This window comes from Achroia grisella, unplaced genomic scaffold (assembly GCF_030625045.1).
Source record: "Achroia grisella isolate CSIRO2021 unplaced genomic scaffold, CSIRO_AGI_Agris_v1 utg8108, whole genome shotgun sequence".
Taxonomy (NCBI): domain Eukaryota; kingdom Metazoa; phylum Arthropoda; class Insecta; order Lepidoptera; family Pyralidae; genus Achroia; species Achroia grisella.
In genome coordinates, this window is record NW_026713031.1 from 38,749 (window position 1) to 62,251 (window position 23,503).

The following is a 23,503-nucleotide window of genomic DNA, read 5'->3' on the forward strand; positions in this document are numbered from 1 at the left end:
GATTTTCTTACTTATATTATTCTAGAGATGATATAAAATACATTAGAAATATAAAATGATTTAACAAAATAAATTTGCATTCTCTTAAATGTACGAATCCTATTAAAGTACTTTTTTATAATTTAAATTTAGTATGCAAATAAGGCTACCTTTCTTCTATGAATTTTCTTGGCGTTTAACTAATGAGCTAGTTATTATTTATAGACTCTATCTACTTCATTACCTACCCTACTAATTGGTAATCAACTTTGTTAGATAAGTTCGCAGTATGGCTATGAATACACAAATTTTCCAAATGTGTGAAGATATGTTTCCACAGAACACAATTCCATATTTATAATCCTCGTAAACTCCTGAAGTCGTATACAACCTATACAATTACTTCGGAATCTTTTGGTTTAGAAGCCGTAAAATTGAAAAAGTAAAAGTAAAATCCATATTTTAAGCTACCCAATTGAAAACCAATATGGATACGCGTGATCTGAATATTTCTTAAATTCTATGATATGAAACATTTGGAACTTATACTTATGTAATTACAAATATATACCATCTGCTTGGGGGCTGAAATATGTAGGTAAGTCAGAGGTAGAGAGACTAAGGACTAATTTTAGTCATCCTTTACTATATATGTACTTTATATATGTACTTGGTGAAGCTCCATTCACTTTACAAATTCTTAAATTATTTCATTTTAAATTGGTTTTATTAGATTAATATATCTATATTTATTGATCGACTTTGCGGGGTAGGTATAGTTAATAGGTAAGTATGTTCTCATGTTACATGAACAAAGTTGCGAGTATAAGTTTTGTGTAGGTATATATATAAAGATTGATGCAGTATCCTGAATTAAATAGTATAATAATTGGGACAAACATTATTACATAGAACACGAATTGCTATATACCAAAGTGATTCGAATGGAATAACTAAGATATTTTAGCAAATGTCAAATAAATAAGTAGGTAAAGCAAATAAATTACTTTCAGCTTTTAACTTTGCAAACGAAGACGCTCCAAATTGCAATGCCAAAAGTTTAAAAGTAGACGTGCCTATCTAAAATTCCTTACATATTTCGTAATTCCCGTGGTGAACGAGAATGGTGGAATTGCCGGAAATTGCACTCAATTGGAGACAGCATCACGTGCCTACGAATTACATGTAGGTACATATACTAGGAATATTGAACGAGACCTATAACTATATACATAACTTGTGCGCTACCTACGTGCCGCTAGATGAAGCGAAACGAAAACGCTATTTTTGAGAGAAAACGGGTTTATTTATTGCAATCATGCTGTATTTATGAATTAAAATTACTTTGGTTTGTCGCTTCTAAATGTGTTTAAAATTATTTTGAAAGAGAAATAAAAGTTATAACAAGTGTTTATTGCCCCCCGGCAATAGGTGATAGATAAGCCATCGGGATCGCGGTGACAGCACCGATAATGTGATTCTGGCATATGGCGTTGGACAAGGGACATCTTGGAGTTTTTAGGGGACGGGTCGGAGGAGGGGTCTCCAAGCAAATAAAAAAAAGTAATATGTGGGATATGGGTACAAAAACTCTGTAGCCCTCTTCACGGCAATTACTCAGTACTTAGTATACTACTCGAAACGAGGACCTTCACATTTGCCACAATTTAAGTTTATATAGAGGACTACTAATATAAAAAAAAAATACATTAGTAAAAATATACTACACATATTACCACGCATTTTATACACATACATATATTGTCTTTGGCAATAGAACCTTATTTTTTTCAAATTTAAAATTTAAATGAATTGTGGTTGCACCAATGAGCGAGCACTAGTAAATTTTAAATACGCAGGAAATAACAACCTTTTGTTGTAATTAATTGCAAATAAATATTCGAATACGTATTATAAAACGAGTTAAGGCAGGCCATTAATCTATCGTAATATGCAACAACTATTCGAATAGTCGTAACCGAGCTGCAGTCGAGTTGTAAGTCAAACCGCACGTGCCCATAGCACCAAATGCAATTTTACTGGTCGCTTCGGTTTCGTTACCACAGGGCTGGAACGTCATAAATATTGAGAATAGCAATGTTATGCTTATACCCAATATCATGTTACACTTCTGTAGATGATCATAAGAGTCTTGTGCTGCTCGCGTGGAATAAAGCCTATATTACTAGCTGATAATAATAATATATTTTTTGATTATGTTTTTTTTTAAATAACATATAGAATATTAAATATAATTTTTTTTCTAAATATATTGAATTCTCTATATATAAATTAGGAGGATCCAGCGGATAAAAATAAACTAGGCTCAATTTGCTTAATAACTTTGTGGTGTTATTTATATAATTTCAAGTGCAAATTAGCTGGTAAGTGGTAAACATCGTCTTTATACATATATGAACGGCAATACGGACATCACGTTATTATGTGACACGCGTGATACCGTGCATTGCCAATCTAGCGTATCTCATATATAGCGGGCGGCTGATATAGGTGAAACTGATGTCGCTACGAAGACAACTTTTACACTCTACCTCTATTAATTCATCAGAAATTAAATATTACGCAGGGTGTCTATGGAAGTCGACCTAGCATGTTCTTTGGAAATATTTTGTCTTTCACAGTAGACACTTCATATTATACGATGTGATGATATATATATTTCCACGTTAATATTAAAAATGTTACTGGAAAGAAGTATACAGAATCTGCAATGGTAATTCTGAGACACGGTTACTTTAAATATTTAATACGTACTACTTTACTAGCTGAGGCAAACACTAACTAAACAATAAGGTACATTAATCAAAATGTTAATAAAATAATATATTCATGACGCGAAGTCGCCTTTACTTTCTTCACTAAAGTAAGTCCTGCGTTTGATTTAGGTTTAGGTCAATTTCGGAGTAAAACAATATTTCTATGTTGACTCAAAACTGCGTATTATCAATATTTCCCTACGGTCATTTATGTAACATTCAATGTATTAGTATCATTCAATGTCACTATCTAAGAATTATTATCGACAGTCAATAATTAATTAAACTTTCCAAAACAAGTATTGAAAAAAATCTCTAAAACGATCCATACGTAAAATTATGAAGACTTAATTCATTGTCAGTTTTACACTTTGTTTCTTAGTGAAAGTGGTACAGTTTCATCTGTGTTTCTATTTTATTCTGATTAATAATTAAATAGAATAGCCTCAGCCTCCCCTTAGGGCTTTCAAGGGTTATTATTGTTTTAGTGTAATTGCCACTATGTATAGCGAGTACCCTCCTGTATTTCGTTTTCTTTACATTGCAAGCAAAACACTTTATGCTTTAATTATATGCATAGAAAAGTTGCTGATATTATATTATGACATAATTTATATTTGTCATAGGCTCTTATTATGTTGAAGCAAGTAAATATATTTCCCCATTTCACCCATCTGTAAATTCCATCCGGAGCTGTTTGTTCCTGGCATTTAGTAATAACTTCGGAAAATAAGAGTTACGCTTCACAATCCGAGCATATGTTTCACTGAGACAAATGGTGTAGAGCGACCCTATTCAGTGTTGAAAAAACATGAAGGGTTCATGATTCACGATTCCACAAAGATTTCAAGATCAGGCACTAGGCAGTTTAGATGGTTTGTAGTTGTAAGATGTAGATATAGAAAATTTAAATTTATATATGTACTAGTTAAAAATTTATATTGCCACTTTGCAATTTATAGTGCTTTCTTTTTTATTCTCTGGATAAATAAGGAGTGTGGAGTGTGGAGTTTGGAGTGTCTTATGCTATGAGTCATATATAGTCCAATTCTATGAATACAGCCCTAAACATTGTTGATATCACTTAGGGATGGTTACCATTTGTCAGTAGTACTTTCTGTTATTTTCTATACAATTTACATTGTATACAATAATCCATGTTAATATTCTAAATGCGATGACATGTCTGTATGGTTGCTATATTATATATATATGTATATATATATATATACATATATATATATATAATATAGCACAACATATAGATTACAAATTTCATGTGGGTGACACCGCGGGCATACCTAGTTTTGTAACAAAAATTGCTTTAATCGTAGGTTAAAATTATTAGATAATTCTATGTAGAAGGGATGTTAATAACCATGTCTGGGTATTTCGCTTCCTTCCAGTTGACTGCTCAACGTAATTCAATTCCGTGGTGTTCCCCGCTTAGACAGTGTACCATGAAAATTTCCAACTAACAAACATAAAATCCGGCCCGGATGGTATTCAATTTTATTTTTATTGCACTTCCGCGTGTTTCCATAAATGTTTAAGGATCAAGTTTTTACGTTACTAACGTTGAATATATTGTTCTTATTTCTGATTATAGAAGTAACTTATCATTGGGAAATATTTAGATTTATTCATTATTTTCATTACGTCTTGAAGAAGTAATATTTATATTATGCAATTTAATCATGTAAAATTTAGGCTTAGTAAATACCAAAAGGGTTACAAAATTTAGCGACAAAAATCTATAAAAAGAAACAATCTTCATAACTAATTTAAAATTTTATTAAGACATCGATTTTTAATTATGACAAAATTATATGGAACCAACACAATAGTGGATAAATCCTATTGATTACAAAAAATATCTATTCAGTTTTGACTGCCGTCGAGTAACATAGATATTAAAATTCGACATCGACACAAAAAATGAACTCGAATAGACAACCCTTTCGGAAGTCAGTTGAAAAATTATCTTTCATATATACGCGAGGTCACATGAGATTAAAATAGTGCCTTCCTATTCCAACCCCTGTCCCTTGGTGAAAATAACTGTATTATACACATATATAGAACTTGTAGGTAAAAAGAAGCTGTTAAGAAAACGTAGGTATTTATATTGTTAATATGATCAATAATTATAATAAAAGGAATCCAGTTTATATTATGAGTTGTAAACAACCATTATTGATAGATATAATACGGTTTTTTAATAAATAAAAAATACCCAGATCATCCCAAACAATCATTAAATGAGTACAAATTTTGTAACGTGCAAGAATCGAATATGTGTCAACGAAAGTAAGACAGTTTTTTTTTGTTTTATTTTTCGGACTACTCTAATGCTGTTGGCCGCAGCTGGCCTTTACAGCTTCACCGGACGTTAAGGGGGAAGTGTAGATGGCACTCCAAACCCGCGGAAGGACTTATGGAGCGGCTGAAGGCCAACTCCTGCCTGACGGATACGACTTTAGTCTGAAGACACCACTAGGGGTTCGAACCTCGGCTCAGGCCGTCGTAATATCGATCCCCGTTTGAATTGGACGGGGGATCGATCGGAGGGGCGCCCGGGGGCGCCGGTGTGGAGCGCCCGAGCGCGCGCAGGCGCCCGCTTGAATGCGCGATATTGTGTGTTTGAGGTCGTCGTCTTCGCCGGCGAGGACGGTGTCGTTTGTGTGTGTAAATGTATGGTCGGGGTGGAACGGGTGGACCCATGGGGAGATTGCCTGCCGTTATGGGGTCGTCGGGGACAAGTAAGACAGTGTGCTAAACGGTTAGATCTCCGGGGCGATAATTATATAAGAGTAACGATTATTTAGACTCTCGAAAAGTTAAACAGTAGGTATCTTTAAATATATAAAAGTATAATATTATATAATAAAATCTTTTTATAGACTCAACATTCAGCCAATTTGGTAGAGTAAATAATGTACAGAAATCACGGAATTTAACAGACGTCGTTGCCTTGCCAATTAAGAAGTTATCTATTTCATAGCAAAATATTCTACAAACAAAAATTAGGCTATTTCCGTTGTATCGAGCGCTAATTGAAATTGCGTTTACAGTGTTGCCAGTGTTTATGCCAAACATCGGCCTCCATGCTAAATTGTTAACCGTGTAATTGAATAAATGTGATGTCATTAAATACATTTAACAAAAGACTAAACTACTGAGTAAAAATGGCCTGAAATATTAAATGTTATTAATTAAACTTCTTTTTATTACGATTTCCGTAGTACACTAAAAGATGCCTTGTTTTAGTTTATTCATAACCACCTATGCCCGCGAATTCGTGTGCGTGGTATCGAATATACCTGATGCGTGAGTTTCTGAGGTTATGGAAAATATTGAGATTGATATGAAAGCGATATCGCTTTAATAATATAAAATACAAAGAAAAGTGATGTGACAAAAAATATACAATCGTAAGATTATAAAATAATAAAAATTGTAACAAGTAGTTCTCTTCACGTTTTAGGAATAACAATGGGTTTATTAAACCCTCAAACTTCTATTATGAATTAATTGGAATGAAACAAATTAAACATTCAATGTTAAGAAATGTTTACTACTACCAATTCTGTTATCTGTGCTACTATCTGTCCTACACATCACTATAGTCTGTATTTAAGGCACAATCAAAGAGACAGATTTTTTTTATTTTCGATAACATAATTACATAAAAAAGGTGAGTAAAAAACATTCAACATACAGACATGGCTCAATTCGATATCAACCCCTCTTAATATTAAGTCACGTAGTAGGTTTCTACAAAGCTAAAATTAAAGGATAGCTTTGCTAGTTTATCAACTCCCTAATGCGAGTCCTATGTTCTGGACTGATTGCTTCCAACTGTTTCAGAGATATATGGAGGCAATGATGGATTCGGATTTGCAGCGACTAGACAGGGTGGGAGGTTGGGATGGGAAACAAATGAATGTGCAGGGGTACAGCGCGACACGTTTGATTCAGTACGAGAACCAGTGCACCTGAGAATTGTACGAGTATGCCTGATAAATATAAAGGATTTATTATTTATTTACATTATGTCTCAGAATAGTACAACTATATATTCCTATAGGTTTCTGTTACACAGTCGTCAGTGATGATGTCCTAAGTAAGAAGTGGTTAGAGACGATAATAATAAGTAATACTTTGTATAAGATGTTACATGTAAGCATATATAATAGTTATTCTTAGTTTAACATACTTTCCTCCTTAACAACCTAGCTAGCTAGCTAGCGTCCTTTCTCACACGATTTGTTTAAAAAGATAGTAAGCCAGGAGTAAAATTACAAATATAAAAAAAATAATAAAAAAATTGTAAAAATATAAAAGAAATTAATCTTTTTATATAAATAACATAAATAAATATTTAGGGCTACAATTTTTTTAAATAAACTTAGAAGATAAAAAAGGAATAAAGCGTATCTAGGTAAAAAAGAAGTTGTAAAATAGTTTTAAAATATAAGTATCAGAGACGAGAAACTATCGCCTGTAAAATAGGCACTAAAATGTATAACAAAATTCTTTTTGGAAAAAATGTATGAAAAATGTATCGCTAGGGAAATCTATTTGTTCAAAAACTCGTAGTTTGCTTTCAATACCGTGGAATAATGTTTTATATTAACTAACATCAGCATTTGTTACTTTGAAAATATTGTAGATATTTCGGAAGCACATTTTTATTGCAACATGATATAGCTTTCATTCTATACTATTCCATTTTTACTATAAGAAGAAATAATATAAATGGCAGGTACCGGAGACAACAATATTTTATAATGCTTTTTATGATATACCTACTAGCGGCCTGGCCCGGCCTCGCACGGGTAAAAACATTATAATATAACACACACACACATATCTGATATCAATGTCCTTTATGAAACTGTAGTACCTAAATCAGTGTGCTCTGTGGTAAATAATTTCCGCAGCGCATTTTTTATACGTTGTATAATATTATCGATTTTTGAAAAGAATCTATTTCCTATGTACATTAAGAATTATGTAGGATTCTAATAGAAAATTTGAGATTTTAATTCAAACAAACAATCAAATCTTTATTCTTTATAAAAGTAGTGTTCATAAAGGGGCGACACACAGTTTCCACTTATCTTCATGTGCCCAGAAGTGAGTTTAGGAATGCTTGCTCAATATTATCAACTCTAATTCTCTAACATACAAATTGGGCTAAAAATGTACATAGAAAAGTTTCAATACATTCATATTCATTAAAACTAGCTTGTATAACGCAATTAGTTTATTCACATATGTAACTTACTGCTCGTATTTGTGTCTTTATAGTAAAAAATACTCCATAAAATGACATGTAAATGCGATTATATTAATAAACCATGTGTAAAAAGTGTCACAGTAATATTCATTAACAGGATATTCGGGTAAAATAGGAGTATATGTCATTCAGGATTAATTATCAAGTGTGTGTTGATAGAAATTTTAAACACTAACTACTAAATAAAATAATACTGCTAATACTAAATAAACTAATTATACTAAAAGTAAATAATTTTAATAACGTTCCTGTATTCCTATAAAATATGTAAATAGTTACAGCTATAAAACCCAGTCATCAAACACTAAAATAAAATTAGACTATTTTTAATCGTAATTTTCTTTTAAAGTATTTATTTATAAATTTTTGATAGGTCCAATAAAATTTAAAGTCACAGTAAAGAGACTGAGAAATTTTTACTGTCAACTGAACTGTTTATAACGACATTACTCCCATATCAGAGATTTGAAAATAACTGCTCGTAATCATAATATTTTTACTACACATAGAAATATGGGAAGTAAGAATCTAGAGTACCCTAAATCTTTTATGACTGTTTTATCAGCGGTTTTATCTCATTGTTACAAAGAAGAATTATACTCATTTTGACAATATGATATTATATCATATAATTGTAATCTACAAAAATCGATATTAAAAAAAATTTACAGGTGGTTATCATAATGTTAGTTGAGTATAAGGTCATTTAATTCCTATGATATATCATACGATATCTTCACATAAGATAATTTAGAATTTTACTACTAACATGCGAGCCAGGTGGTTTGGTATAAGGTTTATAAATTTTTGTTCTCCTAATACACACTTTATTACTTTATTTTAATATACACTTTTCTTATATTGAAATAATAGAACAACGTTCATATTATTCTACTTACTATATACTTACTATTACTTAAACACACGGTGGTTATATTTTTAAAGTTAATGGGGTAGTTTAGTTTTTTATGCATTAGGTAAATATAATAATTAAAGGTTTATAATAAAAGATACGAATCGAAAAGATCTCTGGAAATACTCTATAAATCGTGGCTTTGCGATCGCGTAAAAATTGCTTATGTTGTATTCTCAATAATCGAATTGTTCAGTGGGGTACGAAGCCTAGATTTACATTTCGTATTCCTTAAATGAGAACCACGGTATTATTTTTAGCGAGCTCAGTGGAAATGTAAATTTAATATTCCACTTCATTTATTAAAGAAATTATTTACTTAGAATTAAGAAACTTCACGTAATTATTGCGAGCAATTTCATTAATTACGAGACATATATGCATATACTTACTTGATTATATAAATATTTACATGTAAGCTTAAGAATTAATTATTGGTAAAACCTATTGGAGGTATATACTTAAAAAAATTAAAAATATTCATCAAATTATTTTTTATCTTATAAACTTATTTCTAATCCAGTAAACAGACGAAACATAACTAGTAAATAAGTAATAGGTATAACATAAAAGATAATTTACTAGTTCAAAATAAGCACGATTGTCACTTAAATTTATTAAACCTATATTTCATTACTCTACATATATAATGTGGATGTACATATTATATATGTAGAGTAATGAAATATATAGATATAGAGAAGCGAAACTTAAAAGAGAACCTAAGTACTGTAATAGGTTACTATGCTGATACCCAAAGAAATATACTGAAATAAGAAATAAACAAGGCATGAGTAACGAAATTCCTCGATTGTCGGCACTGATCGTCTGTCTGTCTAAACTGATTATTCTCATATAGGTATAAAAGTGCTGACTCCTGACAAGCAAATCAAAATCACTCCATTTGCTGCCTCGCAATCACGAGGGATCTACTGTTTCCACGATCCATTAGACAGTACCCCAATTTGCAACAAATTTTACATCACTCGGGTCGTGAAAAAAGATGGAAATATATTTATTATTTCGCTGGGTCAAGGACTTGGATTATGCCTTGCTATCTCGTTCTCGTAATGAATGAAATGTAAAGCCTACCTGAGAGTTGAAAAATGAACAGAACTTTTTTAAAAGATTTCAGGAACTTCACCTGTGTTGGTATGATTTTATAAAATTACTAGCTATTCACTCCGGCTTCGCCCGGGTGTAAATGTATTATATATATAAACCTTCCTCTAGAATCACTCTATCTATTAAAAAAGCTGCTTCAAAATCAGTTGAGTAGTTTTATAGATTAAAGTATATATAGGGCTAGACAGCGACAGCTTTATTTTATACTATGTAATGCTGATAGGTACATAACTACCCAAGACTGATATTTTGTCTTCGTTTAATTTATAATAATAATATTTACTTAAATTAATTATTCATTATCATCATGTACATTATTTTATATTTTAATATTATTTTGATGTATACTTACAAATGTGTAAGCAGTTTCTAACCGTTGGATGTTATGTTAATGCTGTTATGTACAGAAGATTAGACGTGTCGGGCGACCCTCCACTGCATGAAACGACGACCTTAAATGTATTGCAGGGCAGAGAGTTAATGGATGCAGGGGCTTTAAATCGTCGCTTCTTGTAGTCAATAGAGTCCTCCATTGACATCATTGAACATTTTAGGTATAAATGAAATGATAATAACGTACAAATATATGGTAGTGACCTCTGCTAGCTATGAACAAAACACACACTGTTACGGGTACGAAAATTTAGTTAAAAAAGGATTAATGTAGTATAAAAGGCATATAAAATATCTAATAATAAATAAAATATATAATAAATATTATCCAAGTAAGATAACATTGTGTGTAAATAATAATAATAATAATCATTTATTCAGCATCATAGATAGCACAGTATATATATATATATATATATATATATATATATATATATATATATATGTATACATAAACAACACACCTATCTTGTTACATTAAAATGTAATGAGGTGTTGATAAGACTCTTGAATTATTATGTTATGCAGAAATATTGATAGAGCGGAAGGAAATAAAACAATATAGAAATAATACACCGAATTTCCTGTTTATATTATTGAAGAGACATATCGTCAGTATAGGACCGGAGATGATCATAGCGCAGTTTAGATAAAATAATACAAACAAACGAAAGAAGTAGAAAATATTGAACAAGATTTCCTCAGGGGATTGAAGTCGTCCTCACTAAAATTGGATGGTAAACTGAAGACACAATGGGTTTTATTCTTTTTTACCTTACTCCGTCGAAGGGAAAATCCTTTTCATCGCATGACCATCAATCAAGATTTATTTGTGTAATTTGCTTTTCAATACACGAAGTATATTCAATACTTTCCTCACACAGGTAAAAAATATTGCTTCCCAGAAACTTCCTTTGTAAGAATTGGATATTGGAAGTGTATTTTGTTTTGCCACGTTGTTTGAATTTTTACCTTACAGGTGCAAATATTGTCTTTTGTACCTATCTCGGATGTGAACAAAGGAAGTCGCTTTTTTAGGTAACTTGTAAAAGAAAATTTATGTTGAAAATACAAATATTACCGTATCGTACGGTACTCTAACATCTTAGTTTGTTATTTTTGTACTGACTCGCCATAAGTAAGACTTTGTGTGCAATGAAAATTACATTACTAGACTTTATAAAATACTAGCTTCCCACCTCAGCTTCACACGGGTGTACCTACATGTATTATAGATCTAAACCTACCTCTTGATCACCCTCAAAACCCGTTGCGTAGTTTTAAAGATTTAAGGATACAAAGGGACGGACAGACAGTGACAGCGACTTTGTTTTATACTACGTAATGATATTGATAAGTGACTACATAAACTTTCGTAACCCATCAATGTTAACATAAAAAAATAATTATACTCGTAATATGGATTTACACTGTTACATATTGTTTCATAAAAAACAGACTTCAATTTTAAAACAGAGAACAAAGCGTTAATATACGTATATATATACGCGTACTATGAATATTTATATTATAAAATATGTCTTATGAACTATGAACAAATTTTTAAAATCGGATTCGTTGTTGAAATACGATTAAGTATTGTAAAAATAAAAAAGTATATAATTTAAGGAATACTTATTGGTTACGCCAAACGCGATGCGTACCTGGTTTGTTGATGTGCATTGACACCCCTCCCGGCTAATTCAATAATTAGTGATGTCATAGCTTTCGCCGCGCGCGCACGTCGCACTCATATCGCACGCATGTCTTAATAGTTGTAATCAATCTGAGTGAATTCCTGAGATTCCCGTAACCGTGTGGGCCCACTGAAGAACAAGCACATTGAAGTAAGGGTAAGTCATTCATATTTGACCAGCCAGTTTCCTATACAATAATATAGTCCATCGAAGAAGGCTAGATCATAGCCACCGCCGCACCATTTATTGGCCTTCCGTCGCCGGATCACAATAGGAATCGCAATTTATTTATTTAAAATTTGTTTTAATTTTTTCCTATTGTGAAAGTCGAGTGAATGACTCGCATGTAATATTGAACCTTATTGCGCATGTAATAGGATCTATTCAAATTGCATACCACGGTTGCACAAATATAACGATACATTGGTATTTTCGTTAATAAATAAGTTTATATTTATGTCGCTTATGAATTGTTCATAACTCGCAGCAATTCTTCAATTTCGCTTTATATCTGTTTGCGTTGTTTCGTTCATTTAATTTCACATTCACCCGCATTATATCGATATTGTTCGATCGATCGAAGCTTCTAGAAATATTATAGTTGTCGTTATACTATTTGACGAAACAATATTACCTGTCGAATATTATGTATGATGATTGTAGTGTTTGAATGTTAAGATTGTTAGTGTTGGTTACCATAGTCTTTACACAAGAAAGTGAGCAGGGAAAGCACACTATTTAATCTGAATAATTATTGATAAGCAGCGATTTTATTTCTGTTCGTAATAGATATTTTATTTCCTTGCAGTACTCGCCGTATAATACGGTGGTTATTGTAAATTGTTTGAGTATTCGTTCGCATAGCTGTTTTATACAATACATGTCGGTTAAAGATCGTGCCCTACGTACCTATGATTAAGTTATACGTGGTGTATCGACACAGTGACTAACAACAACGCTTTAGAATACTCCCGCGTAAAATAATAGTTGTGAACATAGTTATTTTATATCTTTTTAGTTATAGTTATAGATATATTATCTGATTTTCTATGACATCACTCACTTCGATTTCGCTTTATGTATAGTTTATATTTCGCTCGCATATTTTTTTTTGTAGATGTATGGTCGATACCTACATTCCGTATTGTCGCACTTATGTACCTACATACTACCGCTTATGAGTAGGTATATATAAATTTATTTGTCACGCGCTTTAGTGTTTAAAACGTTATTGTGATTTACTTCTCGCACCGCATATTTAAAATATTGCTTTTATGCATTATTTTATTTTTCTCGCATATAGGTATATATAGATAATAGTTGTACCTATTTTTCGCATTATTAATTAGTAGTTTTATAGCATAGTAAGCATATATTTTTTATGTATGCTAGTTTATATCGCGCATCATTTCTCGCATTTGTGTACTTATTTTCGCTACAAGTACATCTGTCTGTCTTGTAGGTATTTAGTACATTAAATACCTATTATACGTTATTATTGTTTATCGCTCGCCCTTTTACGGTAGTACAGGTATAGTTGTACGTTATTACCGCACATAGTTTTATATATCGCATTTATTGGTTTTCCTTTGTTATTTTTTAAGAAGTATATATATATAAATAATAATAATGGCTAACACAAACGCAAAATTAAAAATGTATGAAGCAAAACGTGCACAATATTTTTCGCAACTTCAGTCTATTTATGAATTATCTTCGAAAACTAAAATGGAGAAACATCGTAATGTTTTTATTGCAAAAGTTAGCCTGATCGATCAAATGCGCACCGAGTATGTTAAAATTGTCGATGAAATTATTCTCCTTAATTTGGAACTAAACCCTGATTATGTAGTTAATTATCAATCTCTCACCGCTTTTGACGAAATGTTTTATTCTATAAAGATGATGGCGGTCTCGTTACAACCTAAATCTTCGCGAACTCCAGCTCCCGCTTGTCAGTCTGCTTTACCAGACAACAAACAGGGATCAGTAAGGATCCCCCAAATTGTGTTACCAGTCTTCTCAGGTGATATTTTAGAATTTCCTTTCTTTTACGAAACATTCAAACAGGTTATTCATGACAATGAATCCTTTTCGGACTCAGAACGTTTTCATTATCTTATGAGTCACCTGTCAGGAAAGGCTAGAAATCTGTGTGCTGGCTTAGTACCAGCAGCCGAAAATTATCCTATATTGTGGCAAGCTTTAATCGACAAGTATCAAGATAAACGCTCTCTTGCAACGTCATATTTAGATAAATTATTTTCTTTAAAATCAATTAACGGTCCTTCGGCAATAAACTTAGAAAAATTTATTGATACTTTCTCGTCGACTATCGCAGCATTAAAGCAACTTAAAATTGAAAAGCTGGATGATTTTATATTTATTTATATGGGATTAAATGCATTAGATCAGGCTACCGCGCAGTCGTATGAGTCATCAATTAGAGGAGAAGATGACATACCGCAGTTTGAAAATTTTATAAAATTTATACGTCAACACGTAAAAATATTACAACGCACGTGTAACCGCACCGCCGGCGCCGCTGCCGCCACCAAGTTGGACGGTCCCGCCGCCGCGTCCGCCAGTGGTCGTGCACAGTCGCATCAACGATCGATCGCTCGATCGCCACGTACATTTTTAGGTACTAATCCTACGCAACGCATTTATTGTTCCTTATGTAAAGGTGATTCACATTCTCAATTATATAAATGTAAACAATTTTCAACTTTCACAATTAATGATCGATTTAATTATATTAAAACTAACCGTATGTGTACTAGATGTCTAAGTAGTCAACATAACTCTTTCAGTTGTCAATCAACTTCCGCCTGTCGAAATTGTAACAATCCGAGACATCATACGTTGCTTTGTTTTAAAATTAATAATTCCGCACCTACGCAAGTATCTCAGGGTACGAAAAACGCACAGACATCTTCTACGCACGGTCGCCAATTACCACCATCTTCTTCGTCGCAATTGCCTCCGCTTGCGCACACACAACCCACACAACAGACACGATTAGAACCAACTCCCGTTCCTATTGGAACCACCACTGGTGGAGACAAGGAGTCGTTATGCACGCTTTCATCGTCCATTCATGAGCAGCCGTATGTGACTGAAGTACTTGCTACTGCCAAGGTATTTGCTACTGCTCGTAATGGGAGTGATGTTGTCATTCGCTGCTTATTGGACCCCGGGTCACAAAAGCATTATATTACTTCTAAGTGTTGTTTAAAATTGGGTTTAACCATGCAGCCGGACGCACATACCACCGTTAAGGGTATAGGTGGCGCCACTGAACCAGTTAAGGGTGCAGTTGATCTCTCTTTCCGATCGAGATTTAATCATGAGCAATATTATAATATTCGCGCTTTAGTTTTGAATAAAATAACAGGTAACTTACCAACATGTCAAATTGATGTTGGCGCGCTCAGTTACTTAACTAATATTCCGCTCGCAGATGATACGTGGGGAACACCATCAGAAATTGACCTTTTGATTGGTGTCAATCTATTCGCGACCCTTTTGTCTGGAGGTAAAATTATAAATTCACCTGGTACTCCAAACGCGTTGGAGACTGTTCTCGGTTATCTTATTTTAGGTGAAGCTCCCACCTTAACTTCTACGTCTTCTTCATTCTCGTTCTGTTCCACCACTTCGTGCGAGGTTTCAGTATTAATTCGCAAATTTTGGGAGATTGAAGAAGTAGATCGCAAACCAATAACAAGTATAGACGATAAATACTGTGAAGATTTTTATACCACAACGACCACTCGTAACGAATCAGGTCACTACGAAGTCGCTTTACCATTTAAGTATAGTTCTAAGTCTTTAGGGAACTCTTTCGATATCGCTAAACGCAGATTTTATCATTTGGAACGTAAATTCGCATCGCAACCGCAACTGAAATACCTTTATGATGAGGTAATTCACGAATATATAGAAAAACAATATATTTCTCCCGTAGACGTAATTGAAAATAACAGCCCTAGTTATTTTATACCGCATCACGCAGTCTTACGTGAGGACAAAGTGTCCACGAAAATAAGGCCGGTACTAGACGCAAGAGCGAAGTCTAGTACTGGATTTTCGCTTAATGATATTCTACATACAGGTCCTTCCTTACAACAGGATTTATTTATTATTCTCTTGAATATGAGATTGTTCGCAGTCGCCATCTCAGCTGATGTGCGACAAATGTATTTACGAATAAAAGTTCGCCCGCAAGATCGTTGTTTTCAACGTATTGTATATAGATTTAGTCCTAATAAACCGCTCCAAGTCTTTGAATTTAATAAAGTTGCATTTGGCTTACGTTGCAGCCCGTACTTAGCGTTACGTACTGTAGCTCAGTTAGCTTCCGATGAAGGAAATAAATTTCCAATCGCGCATGAAATTGTAAAGAGAGACATATATGTTGATGATGTTGTTAGTTCAGTTAAGAATAGTAAAGATGCCTCGCAGGCAGCATCAGAGCTCACCGCTTTATTTTTGACTGGTGGATTTGAACTGGCAAAATGGACTAGCAATTGTAAAAAGGTCTTAGAGCACATTCCAGAAAGTAATCGTTTTTCGCAAAATCTGGAATTCGATAAGGATGAAACGCTTAAAATTTTAGGTTTATGTTGGTTTCCATCAGATGATGTTTTCGCATTTAAAGTTACTCCCATTAATCGTCCATGCACCAAACGCAATATTTTATCATCAGTCGCACGACTTTTCGATGTTTTAGGTTTAGTCGCGCCTATAATATTATATGCAAAGCTTTTAATTAAACAACTTTGGATTTTAAAACTCGATTGGGACGAAACGCCCCCGCAAAAAATTGTTCGCACGTGGAATCAATTCCAATCTGAATTACCACTCATTTCTAACATTAAATTTATTCGTCATATAGGTGTTATTGATAATTGCAAATTAAACATTCTCGGATTTGCTGATGCATCCGAACGCGCATATGGTGCTTGTGTATACGCGTATATTGAACTGCCAGATGGTACTTCAAATATTACACTTTTATGTGCCAAGTCAAAGGTAGCACCATTAAAGGTAATTGCTTTGGCACGATTGGAATTGTGTGCCGCTGTAATTCTTTCTAAATTAATCAAAATTATTTATCAAGTTTATTCGCCAAGATACCCCATAGAATCGGTATTCGCATTTTCGGATTCTACGGTCGCATTAAATTGGATACACTCGTCGCCACACAAATGGCATACGTTTGTTGCGAATCGAGTATCGCAAATTCATGAAAACATGGAACCAACGCATTTTTATCACATTAAGGGCACGGACAATCCCAGTGACTGCCTGTCTCGGGGACTGAGTCCTGCTCAACTCGCAACGCACCCCCTTTGGTTAAATGGTCCACCATGGATTTGTAAACCAAAGGGACAATGGCCAATTAAGCCATTTCTTGCTGCGGATTCATCGGACATTCCAGAATTAAAACCTATCGCACTGGTTACCATTGAAGATTCTATGGAACCTTATTTATATTCGCTCGCTCGCAAATTTTCGTCATGGATGAAATTACTTCGTGTAATTTGTTATATTTATAAGTTCGCTAACATTCTTCCACGCGGCGTCATATCCATTTCCGATTTGGATTTCGCCGAACGTATAATTATTCGCGCTGTGCAGGGGTTTCATTTTAAAAACGATATTAGCAAGTTAAATAATAAAAAACCTTGTACCGCATCAATAATTAAATTAAATCCATTTTTATCAGACAATCTCTTAAGAGTTGGTGGTCGTCTGACTCATTCTGATGAAGATTTCGATTATAAACACCCTATATTACTTCCGGGCAGAGATCATATAGTTCAATTAATTGTAACACACTTTCATCGTAAAAACCTGCATACAGGCCCAGAATTGTTAATGTCAATACTACGTACTAAATATTGGATTCTCGCAGCTCGACGTATGATTCGCACGATCGTAGCTAATTGTAATATTTGTTTCCGCAATAAACCGCGTCCTACATTCCCACCGATGGGTGATCTGCCTGCACTAAGGGTGAAGGAAGTTCCTAAAGCCTTTGTCCATTGTGGCTGTGATTTCGCAGGTCCGTTTTTTGTAACCCCTTATCGCGGTCGTGGTATAACCACTCGCAAAGCATACGTTTGCTTATTCACGTGCTTAACCACTCGGGCTGTTCATATTGAGCTCGCAAGTGAATTGAGTACAGTTTGTTTTCTCGCCGCGTTAAAACGTTTTCTCGCTCGCCGCGGTCCTATTCAATGCATGTATACGGATCATGGTACTAATTTTATAGGGGCACGATCCTACCTACGTGAACTTTATTTGTTTTTATCGCAAGAATGTAGATCTGTTTGGGATAAGGAATTAGCTAACAATGGAATTAAATGGATCCTTATCCCTCCTAACGCACCGCATTTTGGAGGGTGCTGGGAAAGTAATATAAAATGTGTCAAAAGCCATCTAAGTAAAGTCATTGGGCTACAAATTTTAACCTTTGAAGAACTTACGACTGTTCTTACACAAATAGAATCGCTATTAAACTCTCGCCCATTGACCGTCTTAAGTTCAGATCCGTCGGACCTGGAAGCATTGACACCTGCTCATTTTCTTAACACTATACCGCTAAAACACTTCCCAGCACATGACGTAAGTGACGCTATTCCTCATCTTTTGAAACGACACGAGCTTTTAGACCAACTCGTTCAATCGTTTTGGAAGAGGTGGCATCGTGAATATTTGCATACGTTGCAATTGAGACGCAAATGGAACACGCCGGCCTTTCCTATCCAGGAAGGCACGATAGTAGTTGTTATGCAGGAGAATTTAACTCCATTGCATTGGCCTCTTGGTCTTATAACACGAGTTTATAAGGGTAAGGATGGCATTATTCGCGTTGCCTCAGTCAAAACAAAGGCTGGTATTTTTCAAAGGCCAGTGGTAAAATTATGTCCATTGCCTTTGCAATAATATGTATTCTATAAGATAGGTAGTACGCATTTATAATAGGTTAATAAGTTATTTAGTAAATTCCGCATTTGATATTTTTTGTATTTTTTCTTTCTTGTTTTTTGTATTTGTCGCATTCGCAATAAGGTTCAATTGTGTAGTTCCTTTATTTTTTTTCTTTGTTAATTTTACTTTGACATTATGTCAAGGCGGGGGGCATGGTTACGCCAAACGCGATGCGTACCTGGTTTGTTGATGTGCATTGACACCCCTCCCGGCTAATTCAATAATTAGTGATGTCATAGCTTTCGCCGCGCGCGCACGTCGCACTCATATCGCACGCATGTCTTAATAGTTGTAATCAATCTGAGTGAATTCCTGAGATTCCCGTAACCGTGTGGGCCCACTGAAGAACAAGCACATTGAAGTAAGGGTAAGTCATTCATATTTGACCAGCCAGTTTCCTATACAATAATATAGTCCATCGAAGAAGGCTAGATCATAGCCACCGCCGCACCACTTATTCTATATCTATAGATTATACATAGGTAGGAACTATTTTAATCTTAAACAGTAAACTATGTTTTGTATAAAAGTATTAATGTGTCAATTTCAGAATACCAAAATGTCAGTGTAAACTGTCACTTTTATTTTTATTTCATTAATAGTATATATATATATATATATATATAATTTGTCATGTCTTAAAATTATTTATATAGATATGTCACAAGAAAATAGGAAAATATCTCCAGTTATTCACGGACGATCGTCGTCGGTAAACATGGCAAAAATTAGAGTAACATTTTGTACTGACTTAGAAAAATCAGTAATTATGAGCAATTTTGAACGTAGAGGTTGGATCCAAGTAGGCCCAGATGATGAATGGAATTTCTACTGGTCCTTCACGCAAAATTGTCGATCTATTTTCAGTATCGAAAGCGGATATAGAATGAACGATAATCAAATGATAAATCACTTTCCCAACCATTACGAGTTGTCCCGAAAAGATTTATTGGTGAAAAACATCAAAAGGTACAGAAAGGAACTGGAACGGGAAGGCAATCCTTTGGCTGAAAAAACCGAAGTATCACTACCTAATGGCCAGGTAGCTCCTCGATATCTACATCTAGATTTTATACCAATTACTTACGTTTTGCCTGCCGATTATAATATGTTCGTTGAAGAGTATAGAAAATCTCCACAGAGCACTTGGATAATGAAGCCGTGTGGAAAATCTCAGGGAGCGGGAATTTTCTTAATAAATAAACTTTCTAAACTGAAGAAGTGGTCTAGGGAAGCGAAAACCCCATTTCACCCTCAATTCAGCAGTAAAGAAAGTTATGTAATATCGCGTTACATTGACAACCCGCTCTTGATCGGCGGCAAGAAATTTGATCTGAGGCTATATGTCTTAGTAACATCATTCCGACCTTTGAAAGCCTATTTATTTCAACACGGGTTTTGTAGATTTTGTACGGTGAAGTATGATACCAGCGTGACTGAATTGGATAACATGTACGTGCATTTGACAAATGTGAGTGTACAGAAACATGGCGGGGATTATAATAGTTTACATGGGGGAAAGATGAGTATTCAAAATTTTCGGTTATATTTGGAAGGGACCCGTGGGCGTAATGTAACAGAAAAATTATTTGCAGAAATGCAATGGTTAATTGTTCATTCTTTGAAAGCTGTCGCCCCAGTAATGGCTAACGATCGTCATTGTTTTGAATGCTACGGGTATGATATAATTATTGATAATGGATTAAAACCGTGGCTTGTAGAAGTAAATGCTTCACCATCATTACAGTCAACGACTCACAATGATAGGATATTAAAATATAAGTTAATTGATAATATCGTATCAGTAGTTGTACCTCCCGATGGTATACCTGATGCAAGGTGGAACAAGATTCCTGATGCTGATGCACTAGGGGACTTTGAGCTATTGATCGACGAAGAACTAATGGAGAAAGAGGATATAAATTCCCGTTTCAACAAATATCATCGTTACAAATAACGATTATTTTTATTTACGGCTTGTTTTTATTACTTAATAAATAAATTATACAAGCTTATTCTTTTTTTTTAATTATTATTATCTATAAGTAAATTATATAAACTGTTTATATTGCAGTATTATTATTTGAAATGATTATTATAATACTTAACTTTCTCTGTAAAAAATCCCTAGATTAAAGACAATCTAGGGATTTTTCACAGAGAAAGTTAAGTAATATGTAAAATCTTCGTCAATAAGTACCTCAAAATCTCCTAAAGCTTTGGTTGTGGGCGTTTTATTCCAACAAGCGTCCCGAATGCCTTCGGTAAGGAGTACGATAGATAAAATATTTTCGACTAGTTTGTACTTTAATATCCGGTCTTTAATTGTACTAGCAGTCATCGAAGGGGACGCATTAACCTCGATTAGCCAAGGTTTTAATTTATCATCTATAATTATATCATAGCCATAACATTCAAAGCAATGACGGTCATTTGACATTACACGTGCTACTGCTTTTAATGAATGTACTATTTGAAGAAATACAGTGGCTGACACTGTATTTCTTCAAATAGGCCTTTAGTAACTTCTCGACCTCTGGTACCTTCTAAATATAGTATTAAGTTATGTATACTCAACTTTTCTCCATGTTTACAGTTATAATCCACTCCATGTTTTTGCACACTAACATTTGTTAGGTGAACGTTCATATTGTGGAGCTCAGATCCAGTAGCACCATATTTCATTGCGCAAAATCGACAAAATCCTTTGCGCAACATATAAGCCTTTAAAGGTCGAAAAGATGTAACAAGGACGTGAATCCTCAAATCGAATTTTTTTCCGCCGATCAGAAGCGGGTTTTCTATGTATATTACGTATATATCTTTGCTAGTTAAACGATGCTTTAAAAATTCTTTGATTCGCGGGACCATTTTTTCAGTTTTGACAATTTATTAACTAGAAAAATACCTGAACTCTGGGATTTTCCACAAGGTTTTAATATCCATGTAGTTTGTGGAGATTTACGATATTCTTCGACAAACATGCTATACTCTGTAGGTAGGACGAATGTTAAAGGTATTATATCAAGATATAAGTAGCGAGTAACAATCTGACCATTTGAAAATTTGATTTTATTTTTATCCGAAAGAGTCTTGGAGTCCTTTTCTAGTTCTTTACAATACCTTTTAAAAAAATTTACGAGTAAATCTTTACTAGTTTGTAATGATTTGGAAAATGATTGATCAACTGATTATCGTTGAGTCTGCAACCACTATCAATACTAAATAAATTACGACAATTTAACGAATTAGACCAGTAAATGTTCCAATCTTCCTCGGGATTGACTTGCTTCCACCCTCTGTCTTTAAAAGTATTAATAACTATAGATATTTCAAAATCAGTACAGAAATGCATATGTTTTGTATTTGATGGAGTGTGCAGTATTCGATCATACATATCAAAAGAAACTTTTTTTCTGCAAGCCGCCATATTTTAGTAAATACTTGATAAGCTCTGTAGGAGAAAACCTGTTAATTATAAACATTTATTGTTACTTGTTCTTGAACACATAAATAAAGGATTTATTTGTATCGACAAGATGTGGTTGTCAAATATCTAAAGTCATCTTAAGACAAAGAAATACCTACATGAAATCTTAATAAATGAAATTAAAAATATTTTAAACGAAATATAATATTAAAACATAACACAAAATAGTAATCTCATCGATTTGATAACGACATAACTAAAGTCTATTCTGTAAAAGTATATTAATTGACCAGTATAAGACAGTACCCCGTTATGAGCAACTTAGTAAATGAATTGCTGTTAAATTGTTAACAATAAACCTTTATAAATTATGGATAATGTATCCGCTATTATCCTCGTCGGCTACAGTATAAAGGTTATGCTTGCTATTCGCTCATAAATTCATTCATTATTAACAATATCGCGCACTTGTTCCCCTTAAATTCAGGGCAATAGCTACCTAAGAGTATTATTACATGGTTTTGCATCCACTACGCGACCATTATCAACAACACTCGATGTTCGCAATATGAATAATTTAATAAGAACACTTTAGACATGGGAATAAACTACCGTAATCCTAAATATGAAACTTATTTTTTAATGAAATTATGGGATTTTGTTGTTTATGATGTATATTGGTGTCGTTTATGTATGTAACAAATGTTGATATTCAAACGTAACTTTTAATAAAATAAATTAAGTTAAATGCTGATTTCAAATTTTTCTAATGACCTCATACTGGTACCTGTATCTTTGTGATTTAAATAACAAATAATTTAGACTAAGCAAATACTAGTAATAAAATAATATATTTCTTAATTGAAGCAATATAGTTTTTTT

The 23,503-nt window shown here is 33.5% G+C and overlaps 1 protein-coding gene and 1 pseudogene across 1 annotated transcript; one reads left to right on the plus strand and one right to left on the minus strand.

Annotated features, from left to right (window-relative positions):
- Positions 1 to 1,939: 1,939 nt before the first annotated feature.
- LOC131851919 (polyglutamylase complex subunit TTLL1-like) lies at positions 1,940 to 22,621 on the minus strand (annotated as a pseudogene).
- LOC131851916 (polyglutamylase complex subunit TTLL1-like) lies at positions 19,850 to 21,161 on the plus strand. The gene has a single exon (XM_059202470.1). The coding sequence runs from the start codon at positions 19,850 to 19,852 to the stop codon at positions 21,146 to 21,148; it is 1,299 nt and encodes a 432-aa protein (XP_059058453.1). The 3' UTR covers positions 21,149 to 21,161.
- Positions 22,622 to 23,503: the final 882 nt, after the last annotated feature.

Excerpts from the sequence above, each read along its gene's own strand:
- LOC131851916 (XM_059202470.1), top strand. The coding sequence starts at position 19,850 with ATGTCACAAGAAAATAGGAAAATATCTCCAGTTATTCACGGACGATCG.